This window comes from Semicossyphus pulcher, unplaced genomic scaffold (assembly GCF_022749685.1).
Source record: "Semicossyphus pulcher isolate SPU_LCO1_2020_fin unplaced genomic scaffold, fSemPul1.0.p SCAF_21, whole genome shotgun sequence".
NCBI classification, from domain to species: Eukaryota; Metazoa; Chordata; class Actinopteri; order Labriformes; family Labridae; genus Semicossyphus; species Semicossyphus pulcher.
Window position 1 is genome coordinate 9,739,690 of NW_027211695.1, and position 15,386 is coordinate 9,755,075.

Here is a 15,386-nt window from a genome sequence, read left to right on the forward strand (position 1 = left end):
GACTATATACTGTGTATCATACTGTATTATGACACCTGAACCAACAGTCCAACAATTAAATCTTTCTATTTCTTTCTTTCTTTCTTTCTTTTTTTTGCCCAAACCAGTTAAGGCCCGCCATGCCCCTGTCAGCCTTATTTCCTTTTCCTCAAACTCGATTATTCAAAGCTGGTAGTTTAATCTATAAGTTCAAGATCAGTGGAGGCTGCAGCTACAGGTGAGCCAGTCATTGTTCTTTACATCTTCACCACCTCACATTTATACTATTACTACAGTTAGTTCCAACCAGGTAATCTGAATGGACAAGAGGCATTCCACGAGTGCTGATATATAATACAACAACACTGGGACTTGTAACTTGTGTATCATTATGCCTCAGGTGTTCTCAGTACTGTTAAGCTAACATTACAGCAGGAAATCTTTGTCTTGATTTATGAAGCAGGTATTTCTGAATCACGTAAGCCGCAAAAACCACTATCAACAGACTGTTATCTCACTTTTGCATGATAAGAACTAGCAAAAAAATGTAGCTGGAGGAAAAAGTGAAACTATTTTCTGAACAAACTTGAAACAGAGACTAGGCTCTGGATTAGAGCAACTAGGAATGATGGGTACTAGAATCAGCTTTATCGGCCAGGTACGAGGAATTTGACTCTAGTTTACATAGCTCCCAGTGTACATACACATAAAAAGGCATACATGGAGACTAACACAAGAACAACATGTCAAACACGGTAACAAAACATTAAACTACAGATATAAATACAAACATAACAAAAACATTTGTAGACACTAAGACAATAGGACAATGGTCAATAGTGGAAAGTGTGCTGAAATGAATAAAATAATCTAGATTATGTAATAGGTTGCTTTCTATACGTGAGGTAGGTGGATATATATATCGTTTAAACAACGTGCATATTTGCTGACTGATGATATTTGCATAATGGAATCAGACTGTATCCAAAAAATCCCTTTCATTCGTGAGATGTGATCCCCATTATAAGCCCTTCTCTCTTTTATTTTTCTTTATTTCCATAAAGCATTGAAAAACAGCAAAAGCTCAAAATCCTTAAGCCAAACATAAACCAGCCAGAGAAAAATTGATCAATGTTGCATCCATTCCAAGGTTCAGTTCTCCAAAGCATTACAAAATGTTCTCCAATCTAAAAAGCAGTTTGGGAGACAGTTTAGCTCCAGGCAAGCAAGGAAACATTGATCTTTTATCTCCATTTCAAGACAATACAACACTACCCTTATAATGGCTACTGTTACATGCTCTGATGTGTGTTACCTAAGTGTGTCTTGATATTGCGTTTCATCTGGAAAACAAGAGGATCTCAGGCCCTGCAGGACCTGTCTGCCTTTATTTAAGGATAATGTCCTAGAAAAAGACTCCTAACTGATCCTGTAATGCCTTAAAACCATTTTTCCTTGTGACTGAAGAAGAATCTTTTTAAACTACTCTTAAAACTTTTGACGCTCGGGGTTCAGCAGCCTTTAAATGCCTGTGTTGCATCAGCAAAATGCAGTCTGATGTAACGATCCTTTTAACTGTAATCAGTTTCCAGAATTTTAAAATGTCACACAGTTGGTGCTGCTTATTCTGTATTACAACATATTCTGAGACACTAATGTGTTGTGAACATGTTATAATTTGAATAATATATTTCATCAGTGGAGAGGAGGTCATGGGAGGAAACTGCTTCAATCAAGAACTGGAGGTAAATATGCATACTGATCCCTCTGTCAGCATTCATATTTGTTGTGTTGACACTATTTTTTTAAAAATTATTTTAACTTTAATTAATTGTGACTTTTTCCGTATTTCTCTTTCTTTATTTTTTTTATGTCTTTATTTTTCAGGAAATCGTCAGAACTGTTCTCGGCAACCTGGACAGTCTCCAACCCTTCTCCAGTACTCACTTCAATGTCTTCCCTTGTATCCTTTACAGTGAATTCTTTACATTATAGGCCTGCATGATATGAAAAACTCTGCGATGTACGGTAACATATAACACATATTGCGATAACAATAAATGTGTGATGAATCTGAAAATACTAAAGCGTGCACATCAGCTTTAACTAGTTTCTGTTTGTCTGCTGTTCTGCATGTTTTACACAATGTCCGTCCTCAATCCAAAATAAATCCAAAAAGATTTTTCCACCACCTAATTGAAACCAGTTAATTTGAGGGTAGCTGATAGCTAACATGGGCTTAATCTGATGGCATCAAAATGGGGTAAAAGCATGGCCATTATACCCAGGGCTTCATCCAATGGTTAAAATGTTTGCATGCTAAGTGAGAAAGCATGGCTTGTTTACTATTCATTGCAATAAATTTAGTCTTTTGCCATGTGTGTATTGCGAATGCTCATATTGCACTAACAATGAAATTACAAATGATTGTGCAGCCCTACCAGTCTGTCAGCGTTATAACTATTCCACTTACATCAGTTCTTTACCACAAATGTAGCCTTTGTTACCGTGATACATGGGCATGAAGTCATTCAATGTGCAAGTTCCAACAGTATTTATACATCAAAAGCAAGATTTTGAAAAAGCATGCATTTTGTCTGCATGTTTGTGTTTTATGTAGTAAAGAAGGAAAAGGACAAAGTAGGGACCCATAAGGACCACTTTAGTATATGCTGATGCTTAAGTGGATTGTACTGTACTGCAAAATATGGATTAAAGAACACAACTACCAATCGACTGCCTGGACATCACTATGATCATCAAAATGCTAATTTAGAAGTTCATTGTTTTTTTGTTAATAATAAATACCAGACAAGAAGCAGTGGAAGGGAGTGTCTAAGGTGATGTGCAAACAATGTGATGGGAACCTGAGAGCCTACCCGTTTATCCTTTTCCTCTACCTTGAGAAGAACATGGAGAATGGTGAGGATGAACACACATGACCAAAAACTCACAGCTGTTGACAAAGTACAAAGTACAAAAGTGACACACTAATTCCTAGTAACTTTGGTAACTGTTAAACAGTATATGTTTTGGAATGAATCACAAAAGCCTTGACTAAATCTTCTCCACCTTTCAATCTTAGAGGAGAGATGATGCCGTTTTCACAGACACTGTTCTAAGCAAAAAATAAGTTCTTCCTAAAAAGCTGAGCAGATCCACGCAGAGATGCACAAGATACTATTCAGGCATGTCGATCTTTTACTTGTGTTTTTCTTGTTTTAGAAAAGCCAGCAGAGAAGATGTTGAGCCCAGTGAGTAGTTTTTAAGTTTACTCACATAAAACATAAAAAAGTGAGAGCAGTATACATATACAGTTTTAAACAGCCTATGGGAGACCTGCTAGTGTCCCAAAGGTTTTCAGTCATCCAACCATTTAAATTACCTTTTGTGACCTGTTTAAAAACATCTGCATTTTACCCGTTTCTCCATAAATGTTTTTCCTTAAATCTGACAAACATCTATACATATAGTAATGTATGTAGAATGTGATGCAGGATTTACTTAAAAGTTGAATCACTTGTAAAAAAAAACCCACAAAGTATCCACCCCATGCTATGTATCATATATTGTGTGTTTTCCAGGAGAAAGAGGCTGCACAATCCCTCTCTGGTTCTGAGCCCCAGTCAAAGCGTTGTAAAAGAGACTCGCCACTAGAGGAGGCCATGCTACAGGATATTATCAATGACCTGGTGGTTGAAAGCAAGGCCTTTATGGTTCGGTGAGTGCTCTCTTTTATACTGTAGTACTAATCCATAACCTTCAGCTACATTTATTCTATGTTTATCACATTAACCTCAAGAAAACATGCAAAGTGATGTATGTGTTAATGGAATTTAGTCGAAAAACTAATCCTTCTGCGACCCGTATGTGTCCCTATGCTATGTCATGTTGGCTCCAATGTTGATGTATTTTGAGATCATGATTCTAAGTGTGAATGTGCCTTCTTATGTGGGGCCCATATTTTATCAAAAAATAACTTATTGTCGGTGTTGTCGGTTATTATCTTACAAGCATTTACGCTGCTAGGGATCTATGGTAATTTAACAACTGAACTATTTACATAAATGCATCCATCAATTCTAGAGATAGACCGATATGGTTTTTTTAGGGCTGATGCCGATACCGATTATTAGTAGTCAAGGAGGCCGATAACCGATATTTGGAGCCGATATTCATTTGCAGTAAAAGTTAAAATATTGGAATCAAAATTTTGAATAATACAAACTCCAACACTTAACTTTGTTTAAATGCCTTTAAGCATATGTTTATTAAACAAACAAACAAGTTTTATAAAGTAAATAAAACAAAATTAAATCAAATTTGCAAAGAAATGAACTCTTATCAGCCGTCAGATAAAAAAAAAAAAAAAAAGGGCCGATAATCGGTCTATCCCTAATCAATTCCCCATACCACTTTTAGCTATACACAATATACATGAATCCATTCACCTGCATTGGTATGCATAGGGCCATTGTGTTGATTTGCATAACGTGCCACAGAAGTTAAAGCCAGCACATGTCCACACACACCTGTACACACATCAAACTATGAGTTCTTATTCATAAAATCACACAGCATCGATTCTGACAACTGCCCTGTTTTACTCACACACACACACTTACTCGCTCCAGGGATTCTTGCGGTTATGAAACAGACAAGAGGCGAACGGGCGCCACCTCAATCACACTGACAGTCAGATCAGTGAGGCGAAAGTAATTATTTAAAGCAGAGACTCTCTCACACACACACACACACACACACACAATTATCTTGCCCTCCACCTAGTTTATAACTTGAATTGTCTCATTTTTCTAACTTGGGAAACGCACACTCAGATGCGCAAACTGTGTAAACATCCTGCAAACAGCAGGGCCTCAAGCATCATTACCTGTTCACAGGAAATCATGTGTCAAATAGCGATTCTCTCTGAATTATATTCACTACATTGACCATAACACTTTGCATGTCCTCACAAAGGTGCTACACATAAACACACAGAGGCACTGTGTAAGTTCACACACATGATTGTCTAGTCCCAGAGGCTTCATAAGAACTGCTTATTCGCTGATTCATAGGTTGACTGGGTGTGTGTATGAGTGTGTGTGTATAAAAGATGCCCTGCAGAGACAGATGGTTTGTTTTTGTGTTAAACCTGCTGGAAAAATAGGAACAGAAAGAAAAGTTTCTAAGAACAAGTGTGGACAAAAAAGTTTCTATATATGTTTGCAACACTTTCTGCACAGTTGATATTAAGAATGGTGAGATTTATATTTAGAATGAACAGGCAGTGCATTACTTAAAATATTAATTTTGATCTGTTTTATTGATGGAAAAGTGAATTGTTAAGGATTTTGAAAAGCTCCTCTTGACTTGCTGGGTTGCAGAAGGACGTTAAAAGTTGGAGCTTGTGTTTTACACAATAGTTCTTATTACAAGAACATTTGGGTCTTATTGAGAAGAATCTTGTGAATGTCTTTAGGCACAGCTCAGTTAATCAAATAAAATAATAATAGGGGTAAAGTAAGTCTCCCTCAAATTAGAAGAGGTTTGATCCCCAGCTCCTCCAGTCTACATGTTGAAGTACCCTTGGTCTTATCCCGAAGGCATAGCCTGCTGTGTATGAATGTGTATGAATCATAGACTGTATAAAAAGATGGTTGATGTGTCTCACTGTACTTGTTTGACGCCAAAATACCCCCAAGGTGGGCAATGCCATTTTGCACGGGTGACGATATTTGGAGCCAGAGTCCGCCCAATAGAGTTGGGGTGGGAATCGCAGGGTAACCCACGATAATGATAATATCACGATACAGCAAACATTTGATATACTGCAAGACAATCATATAATAATACATCACAAGATCTGATTAACTTCTTCTTTGGCCAATTCATTTCCATTCATGTTACCCTCATTTATGTCATAAGCGCCACCGCAAGGAGTCATGAAGTAATGACACGCCAAGTCAGAATTGCAGGATTGCAAATCTGTTTAAAGCACTGTATATGTGTAAATTAAAATATTGATATTTTGGGGCAGGTCATCGATAATTTTATTGCATGAGTCACGACGACAATATATTGCCGTACCAATATTTTGTCCCACCCCTACAGTGGAGATCAGCAACGTCCCGCCCTTTCCACTAACCAAAATACATTTAACTTACAAAAAAAAGGCTATTTAACAGCAGAACAGCTTCTTTGTGTTGGTCTGAAGCAGACGTTCACAGATATGGAAACTTCAATGACTAGTGATTGTTTTTGTTACATTTCCTCTCTCCGTTCCTCCTCTACTCTGCTAATCTGGAACAGATCGGCTGCAGGAGCCGTATTTGTCAACAGAGCTGTCAATCATGCCGTTAGACCCTTTTTATAGCATCAAATAACTTATTAAAACTAAGCTTAGACATAAATCAGCATGATAAGAACTTACTATAATGACAGAAACCATGTTTGAGAAAAATGTATTTGGCTTGTATTTTGATTTTATTGTTTTACTCATGTCTCATCTGTTAACATGGAGGAGGCGGGCTTTATGACCTATACTGCAGCCAGTCAGCAGGGAGCGCTCGACATTTTTTGGCTTCACTTTTAGGGAGCTGTGTGAATGTGTGTGTGAGAGGGTGAATATGACATGTACTGTAAAAATGGTCGGAAGACGATAAAGGCCATTTAACATTTTACCAATCACCTCTTTGATCAAACAAAATGCGAAGAGGCAAAAAATCCCAGCATTTAATTCACCAACATGAAACTTAAACCATTTGGAAGCCAAGCAACATCATTTCAAGTGTGACATTGACAGAAAAATCTTATTATATAGTCATATTATACACAAATTATGGACATTCTGTTTAAACTCTCTCTTTTTTTTGGCTTTTACCTTTATTATATAGGACAGCTGAAGAGAGACAGGAAATGTGGGGAGGAGGGAGTCGGATCTGTCATCAGTGCGTTAAGGGACTGTAGCCTCTGTACATGGGGCACAGGCTCTGCCAACTGAGCTAATTCAGCACCCCTACTCTCCTTCTTTAGCAGGTTACCATTAACATTTCCAACAGAGTAGCTATTTTACTTGAATGTCTATTCATAAAGGTAGACTGGTCTTGAACTTAATAGATAGGACGTTAGCTGATCTGGCTCTCTGATGAGCTCTGTACAAAAACACAACATAAGAATCAAAAACTTTATTTTGAAAGGAAAAGGAAATTTCCCCATGTATAAAAAGTTGTGTTGTTTTATAAAATTTTACAACAGTAAAAACTTTTATTTGTCCAACTTTAGCAGGGTGAATGTGGACAATCCATGCACGAGGGCAGAGGCCAATGGAGACCCGGGACATGGTGACAAGGTGATTCTTTTCATTTATTCACTCGCTTCTGTCTTTTACTCAGCACATTAACTGGTTAACTAATATGTCACTCTCTTAAATGTCAAAAGAATCAGTCAGTCGTTGTGGCCCACAGTTGTTTAAAATGAATTGATGCCAAGCATTTATCTTCCAAAATCAATCTCATAACACACTTTCGTTTCCTCTCTAACACATATATAAACACACACTCTTGTAGCATCTCTGTCTTTATTGTAGCCCCAGGCTAACATTAGCGCAGACAGGTAGGATAACAAGTGTGATTAAGGTTAATAATAGCATTACATCAGACGTGTTTCTGTGTGTCTCTGGTGATGTGCTTCAGTTTGATTAGCAACAAAGTCTCAAAATTACCCTACGCCTGTTTTGTTTCCCTCTGTGGTCCTTCATCTCATCTGATCCTGTGTTTTTTTACACGTGTCCACTCTGACAGTTTTTTTCTACCTCATCCTTCTCTTGCTTTTTCCACTCAAATTATATTTAAATGGAAAAAATGATTGAAACTAAAAATGTCAGCCCATTGAGTTATTTATTTTCTTAGAAGGAAGTGCCAACACAAGTCTACCAGGTTTTAAAAGGATTAAGTTTGAACAATGAAATGATTGTTAGCATGTGTTCTGATTGCACAAACAAATTCAGGACCAATGTAGTCCACGGACTACAAAAAAGATTGGGCTTTCAAATGTACATTATGTGAATGAATTCTATTAGAATTTAAACTCATAAAGACACTTTGACCTTGAGGGAAAAGGAACAAACCTGTTGACTGTTAGCTAAGCTCAACCACTTATAGGGTATGTTAATGCTAAACCTATCAAACATTCCATTCTAGAAAGGCACACATGCAGTTTATAATAATAACTTAAAGCTCAAAATGAGTGCTAACAATAATTGTCGGCTTCAGACATAACACGAAATACAAAATCAGGCTTCTTAGTCGGTTAGCATTACCTCCATACCAGAATTAGATACCATACTGGCCACATACTGAGTAAGACAACTCCACGAGTTGGTTAGAAAACTATATTCTCGACTAAGTTTTCAATGTATTTGGCTTATGTGTGTGCAAATGCAAGTCCTGCACACAGGTTTTGGAATTGAATGGCTACATACAGTATAGAACATCATGCTAACTCTGCAAACTCGGTCGTGGGGAGCTAGAGCCAATCCCAGCTGACAGTGGGCGAGAAGCGGGGTACATCCTGAACTGATCGGTCAGTCAATCACAGGGCCGACACATAGAGACAACCTTTCACACTCACACTCACACCTATGGGCTATTTAGAGTCCTCAATTAACCTGAAGAGCATGTCTTTGGGAGGACACCGGAGTACCTGGAGGGAACCCACACATGCATGCGGAGAACTCAGTACATTGTAATGATGCAGTTACCTCATGACTCTTATAGAGCAGGCCAAGACCTTACTCTTAGTAATATTATTTAGAACCAACATTTAGCCACCACAAGCAAGCATTATGCGAAGATTCAAGTTAAACTTCCTTTAATAGGCAGGAACCTCAAGCAGAAACAAACTCATTGCTCGACAGCTGGTGTTTGATGGGAGGGGTATTTATTTTTATTTTCTTAATCCTCTCTCCTTCAGAATGAGAGCAGAGAGTTTGTTGAACCCCAGCAGAAATCAGATGTCAACACACTCAGAGGAAGTGGGACTCCAGGCGAAGCGCATTCAGGCAAAATACAGGAAATGGATCAGGAGGAGGATGATGAGGAAGGAGATAACGCAGACTCTGTCCTTGGGACACCTGTGAGGCCTGGGATTCTGTCTCAACTGGCCCGGTTGGTATGACGGCTCAGTGGGCTTTGAGCAGATACATCAGATTCAGAGTAGCCACTCAAACAGTAAACAATATCTCACCATCATGCTCCAAGCCAGAGCTGAAAAGATTTTCATCAGATAAATAAATCTGTTAACAGCAAGGGTAAGATTTATACCTGGGGAGATGATGATGATGTCATTGTCTTATTAAAGATCTGATTGACTGTTAAACCTGCAGGATAAATGGGAGCTAATTGGTACTGTATATCTGACACAATAAAGTTGTCAAATATTCCTAATCCAAATCGTCAATATTCCCCAAAATGTCTGTTAGGACAAGCTGAGACTACACATATCCCGAGGCAAGACTCACAAAAGTGTATCCACGTTTACAGAGCATCTCAGATAATCTTACACATGAAGGGGTTTTTATGCTAATAGAGACATACGGTAGCCTTTTGGATACATTAATCCTGAATGCAGTTTGTCAAAAAGAACAAACAGTAAAAGTCTCTTTTTGTCTCTCTCTTTGCAGCCATGTATTTCCCTTCTCCTTGTTGCTCAAAGACCCCTGAGAAATGTGGCAGACAGACAGGAGGTTCTACTGGTTCCAGTCATGGATTCACTGGTTTGTTTTTCAGGAACAATATTTTATAGATGTGTTTGATCAGCTTTTATTTTAGTGTCCTTATTATTTTTTCCATTGTGCTGAAATATGTCCTCTTGTTCTTTTATACAATTTTCTATTACATGAATCTAATTTATAATATTGACTGTTGCAACAGAGTGTGAGGTCCTGTTTTATTTCAACTCTTTGAAAGCACATGTAATTGATATTGTTACTTCCTTGCTTCCTATTCCATACATGGTTGTTTTAATGATCGTGGTTGTTTTACATTGTTCCGTCACAGATAGACACCTTGCTATTAGCTTGCCTCGTTTTACTGTTTTAATAGCATCACATAGAATTCCGAGAAATAAATCCCTAATTTCTCAGTTTCCATCTCATTTCTGCCACATTTTGCTTTACTTGCATGATATTTGAAACCATTTTCATTAGATTTCTTTTCTCGTACATTTTTCTTAAGTTTCAGTGGAGCTAGTTATTCAGATTTTTCATGTTAATCATTGTTTGTATTGTTTTCATGCAATTTGGTAACTATTACTTAAAATGTGAAACGGCAGGAACAAGTAAAAGCAAATGGTTACATTTTCATCTGTGTACAAACTAGCATATCCACAGGAACACATTCCAAAGCCTTATGCTGGTAAATGTTGTAGACAATGCCGACTGTTTCGTAAAATTTCCACCCCCCTTGTTGTGTGTGTGTGTGTGTGTGTGTGTGTGTGTGTGTGTGTCCCCTCATAAGTGCACACCTTGAGCTCCTTTGAGTGTCACCTTGTGGAAACTCCGCTTTCCTCCTGTCAATCTGAATTAGCTAAGTGTTCTATCTTTTTGTGTGTGTTCAGGTGTGTGTGTGTGTGTGTGTGTGTGTGTGTGTGTGTGTGTGTATTTGAATACTGAGGGGTGATGTTTGTCACCCTTTGACAAAATAGCCAAAAGCAGTTATTGATAACTTCATGAACAGGATTGGTGTGTGCGTGTGTGTGTGCGTGCACGTGGCCATGCTTGCATGTGTGTGTTTATACATGGGGGTAAATGGGTCAACTGGACTCCAACATCATCTTAGAAACAGGAAAACTTTGCCTAATCCTCTCCTTACATTGTCATAGAGCCCAAAATAACACACACATCATTTGTGTGTGTTATCATTCATCCACTTACACACTTTGACCACACACACAATATCCTGTCAGACAGGATACACACACTTATAGCACTTACAATAACAGACACAGACAGTTGTACCAACCCCAAGTTCAAAACACACACATACATCATACACTGCCATACAGGCACACACATGTATCATATATTTGACTTCACATACACACACTCTTACACACACACACGCACTTACACACAATGAGATTAGAATAACAGGGCAGAAGTGGAAGCGGACACATTAATGATATTATAGTTATTCAAGACGCCATGGTTTCCACGGCAGCCGAGAATGATGGGGCCACTGAGTGATACAAACATCAGTCACCCCGCTGAGTCACACTGGAGAAATGTGTGTATGTGTGTGTGTGTGTGTGTGTGTGTGTGTGTGTGTGTGTGTGTGTGTGTGTGTGTGAGAGAGAGAGAGTCTCCAGTTCAGTTTAGCAAAGTTCATTCACATCGAACTCTCTCCAGATGAGGTGCTGTAAGCCATTCAGATTTATAGTCTCTCTCTCTCTGTCTCTCTCTCTGGTTGGCATGAAATCAGAAGAAACACACACTGTGGCCGTCCGTGCAATTTATAATCAACACACTAATTGTTTTGCATGTTTGTGTGTGTGGGGGGGGGGTTAGTTGATGATGTCACACATTCCGTTTTCCATTGACATAACTGGATTGGGAATGTTTGGGGTAGAGGGGCCATAAGATGATAATTGTGTTTTCCTTAGGATGTGTGAGAGTGAGAATGAGTGTGAGAGTGCGGCACTGGGAGCCATAGCATCTATTTTAAATAAGTATTTAAGTGAGAACTACAACCAGGGAGATTTTGCTATAAAGTAACCCACTGAAAGAACAACATGTGTATAAAGAAAAAAGCATGTGTGAGAATTCAAGCATGTGAAAGGTGACATAATTTTAACATGCACCATCGAGGAACTATGGTTCTTATAGTGCAGAAAGAGGGTTTAAAAGATAGGAAAACTGTCCTTTATCCTATAGCTTACTTATTGTCATAGGACCAAAGCCCCCAAATTTGGTACTCAACTCCAAATCCATTATTTTTTACAATCCATTAAGTTAGATTAGGATATATTCAGTGAACTCCAAATAAACTACAGAGCATGCTCATGATCATGACGGAACAGGCCAGCAGTTTGGCTCATTCAGGTGTTTATATACTTTTTGAACAACAAAGCTACATAAAGTAACAATATAGTTATATATGTTTGTGTATATATATCAGTGTTGTGACCAAGTCATCTTTGTTCAAGTCCCAAGTAAGTCTCAAGTTATTTGGTCCAGGTCTCAAGCAAGTCTCGAGTCATTTTTTACGGGCAAGTCAAGTCAAGTCACAGGTTATGTCAAGTTAAGCCCCAAGTCGAGTCACTTTTTTTCCACCCAAGATACAGTACTCTTACCTGTAGTATCCGGTCTTAATGAGAAAAGACAAGATATTAGTAGCCTGTCTAATAATTATATTATTGGCCAATTTATATAACCTGTCAAAACAGTGACTCGAGTCTATATGTATACTTTACATATAGAGTATACCTGTTTATTATTATATTGAAAAGTTATATAAGTTAAAGTTACCTGAAACAACAAAATGTATATGAAGAAAAATGATCACCTTGAAGGTGGCCATATTTAACTTTTCTCCAACTATGGTTCGTATGTGGAGCAGAAAGAGGGTTTTAAAGAAAAAATCTACAATTAGCTTATTTTCATAGGCTCAAAACCCAAAGTTTGATACTCAACTCAAAACCCATTATTTTCTTATTAAGTACAAAAGTCTTTGAAAACAGGTCCAAAATATATTGTTTTGTTTTTTTTAGGTTTTAAGGTTTAACTTCCTGAAAAACTTGGTCACTGTAGTTTGTTTTATTTTTAATTATTTTAATTAATGAATACATTTTTTGCCTATGCTATCCAAACAACAGTTAAAAAGTGGATTTGTTAGGGCCTATTTTTAGCGGTGGATTAGTACACATTTGGTAATCTCGTGCATCTTTAAGCAGCAGGATTGTGTATATGTTGTGGACTCAAAACAAATTACAGAGTGTGTTCCTTATAATGAAAGCACATGTCACTAACAGAATAATAGTTTGGCTCATCACTGTGTATGTTAAATGTTTGAATAAAGGTGGAGCTCTGTGGCAAAGAAGAGAAAGATATCTCAGGCTTTGGCTACAAAAGCAATATCAATTAGTCGGACTGTTTGTCTTTTTAATTGTAATTCTATCTTTAATGTTTTGTTTTTTTATAACAAGTGAAAAAAATCAGCCAGTACAGTTAGAATATTTCAATCCATCCAAAGCAAAGCAAGTAGGTTTTTTCTTTGCAGCGACCTGCCTTATTGTTGTTATTCTTAATCATTCTTTGGAAAAAATGTTGAAAAGAAAATGTTCTTTTGTGTAAAGTTTGAAATATTCTTGTACTGGCAAAAAGCTTCCCTTTGTTATTAGAAACTGCATTAGTAGGACTTGACGTTACTTCCTTCAAGAGATCTTTGCAGTCGTGAAACAAGCCTAAATGCATCAATCAAGGCCTATTATTACAGGATAAGTTACTCATTACAGTTCTGTTCATAAAGGTTTTCTGACTTTGTCATTGCAGTGGATCAAAGGTCATAAACAAACATCTGCAGTTTGTCTTTCTGCAGGATACGAGACAGATGTGGAGCTGCTGCTGCACTTAAAAACATGCAATGAAACAAAGATGAATATAACACCTGGGATCAACCACAGTACAGTGAGCTAAAGCCAAACGTGAGTTTGAGTCACACACTGGATCGATTCCAGCTACTGCTTTTTAACTGAGAGGTCTGTCAGAGACAAAGATAGTTATTTAAAGTCAAGTCGTTTATTTTTATGGCCTCATATTAGTGGGCTATAGTGTCACAGTGGGCTTTAATGACCCACAACAGCACTTACTTCCAACCTAGCCCAAACTTCTTACGAAGAGTCATCGCAAAACCAAAAACCTCAGGAAAGCTGATTCTGATTCTTGCTGTTGCCAGCGAATTAAGACATTAGTTCCTTCACCCTGAACCAAGCTTCTCATGGATACTCACCAAGAACAAAGGAGACTCATTTTTGGTTCTTTTAAAATGTTATTAAAGATGTAAACACAGTCATCTGGGGTGTTATCAGGTCATTTCCAAGCTGCAAATGTCCAACAAATAATCAAAGAGTCTATTAAACGAATGTGTCTGCCCGCAGGAGCCTGGGAGGTGGTTGCTAAGCTGACATTCTCTGTTCAAGACAGGGAGGACGAGAAGCAGAGCCAGGCGTTCCCAACAATATGCCCATCATGTGCCACACACACACACACAGATGACCCAAACCCACAATATCTTCTGACCCAACCCTGCCCTTCCTCCTGCGGCTACAAATGGAAATCCAGGCAGACTGTGTCTGTGTGTGTGTTTGTATGTGTGTGTGTGTGTGTGCGTGTGTAAAAGGTCTCCCATTAAGTGTATTTATTAGATCACTTGGAGTATGTATCAACTGGCAGCTGAGGCCTATAACATTATGTTTGTGTGACGTTACATGCATACACGCATAGTGTATGCATATAGAACTGTGGTATGTATGTATAGCTGGTGTATGTGTTTTCGTGTGTGTGTGAGGTAAAGCTGTGTGTGTTCTTACTATTGTGGTGGTGCAATGATGGAAAACCTATCTAGTTTTCCTCTGTGTCACAGCAGCGGCCCCCCTAATGGTTTAAAACAGAGAGCGAGGAGGGGGAGGGTGGAGGGACACAGAGATGGTAACACTGCAGGAGGAAGACAGTTAAGAAAGAACTTTAAAGACAATTTAATATTTTTGGGAGAATTTCACTTTTTTTGATGCAGGTAGAAAGAGTGAAGAAGAAAGAGAACCTATAGAAAAGAGGAAAAAAGGAAAGATTCACACACTCTCCGCTGTGTAAATGTGGGTGTGTCCACAGCTATAAGTGCCTTCACTCTTACCTGAGTTACTTACATCCCTGCATGAGGCTCAGAACCGACACACACACCTGTCAGCCAACACACCTGCCCTGCACTCCAGAAGTTGCACTTCCTGCTCTACAGTCCGTCTTAAGGTAAGAGTTGAGCTCTTTTTTTTTACACAATGCATCAGTCTATAGATTGGTGGAATAGACCTTTAAAACCTCTGATTTTTCTTGACTGTTGACTTGCAATTTTTTGTTTTATTTCTATACAGTTATTTTTCTTTTGATTGCATGTGTGGATAATTCTATTCTAAATGTCACATTAAGATGTAAATATGGGCAAAATACACTGTTCAATCTGAATGTAATAAAGTGGGAGATATATGGAAAAGTTCCTTATGTTTCAAATGTTACTACATACTGATTCTGCAGACATGTTTCAAGCTTACCTTGCTAAATACTTATGATGTTTAAATTATAAATGTATTCCCAAATTTTGCATATTCAAAAATTGCCTGTTTTAGAATTGAATTGTTCT

The 15,386-nt window shown here is 38.0% G+C and overlaps 1 protein-coding gene across 1 annotated transcript; it reads left to right on the top strand.

Moving 5' to 3' along the window:
* Positions 1-1,661: 1,661 nt before the first annotated feature.
* Positions 1,662-9,701, top strand: LOC138601138 (uncharacterized; the record flags this gene model as incomplete). Its single annotated transcript, XM_069672719.1, has 8 exons — positions 1,662-1,724; positions 1,867-1,942; positions 2,791-2,901; positions 3,205-3,233; positions 3,564-3,700; positions 7,264-7,330; positions 8,953-9,146; positions 9,662-9,701. Coding segments are annotated over 8 exons (717 nt in total), but the record flags the coding sequence as incomplete, so codon positions are not given.
* Positions 9,702-15,386: the final 5,685 nt, after the last annotated feature.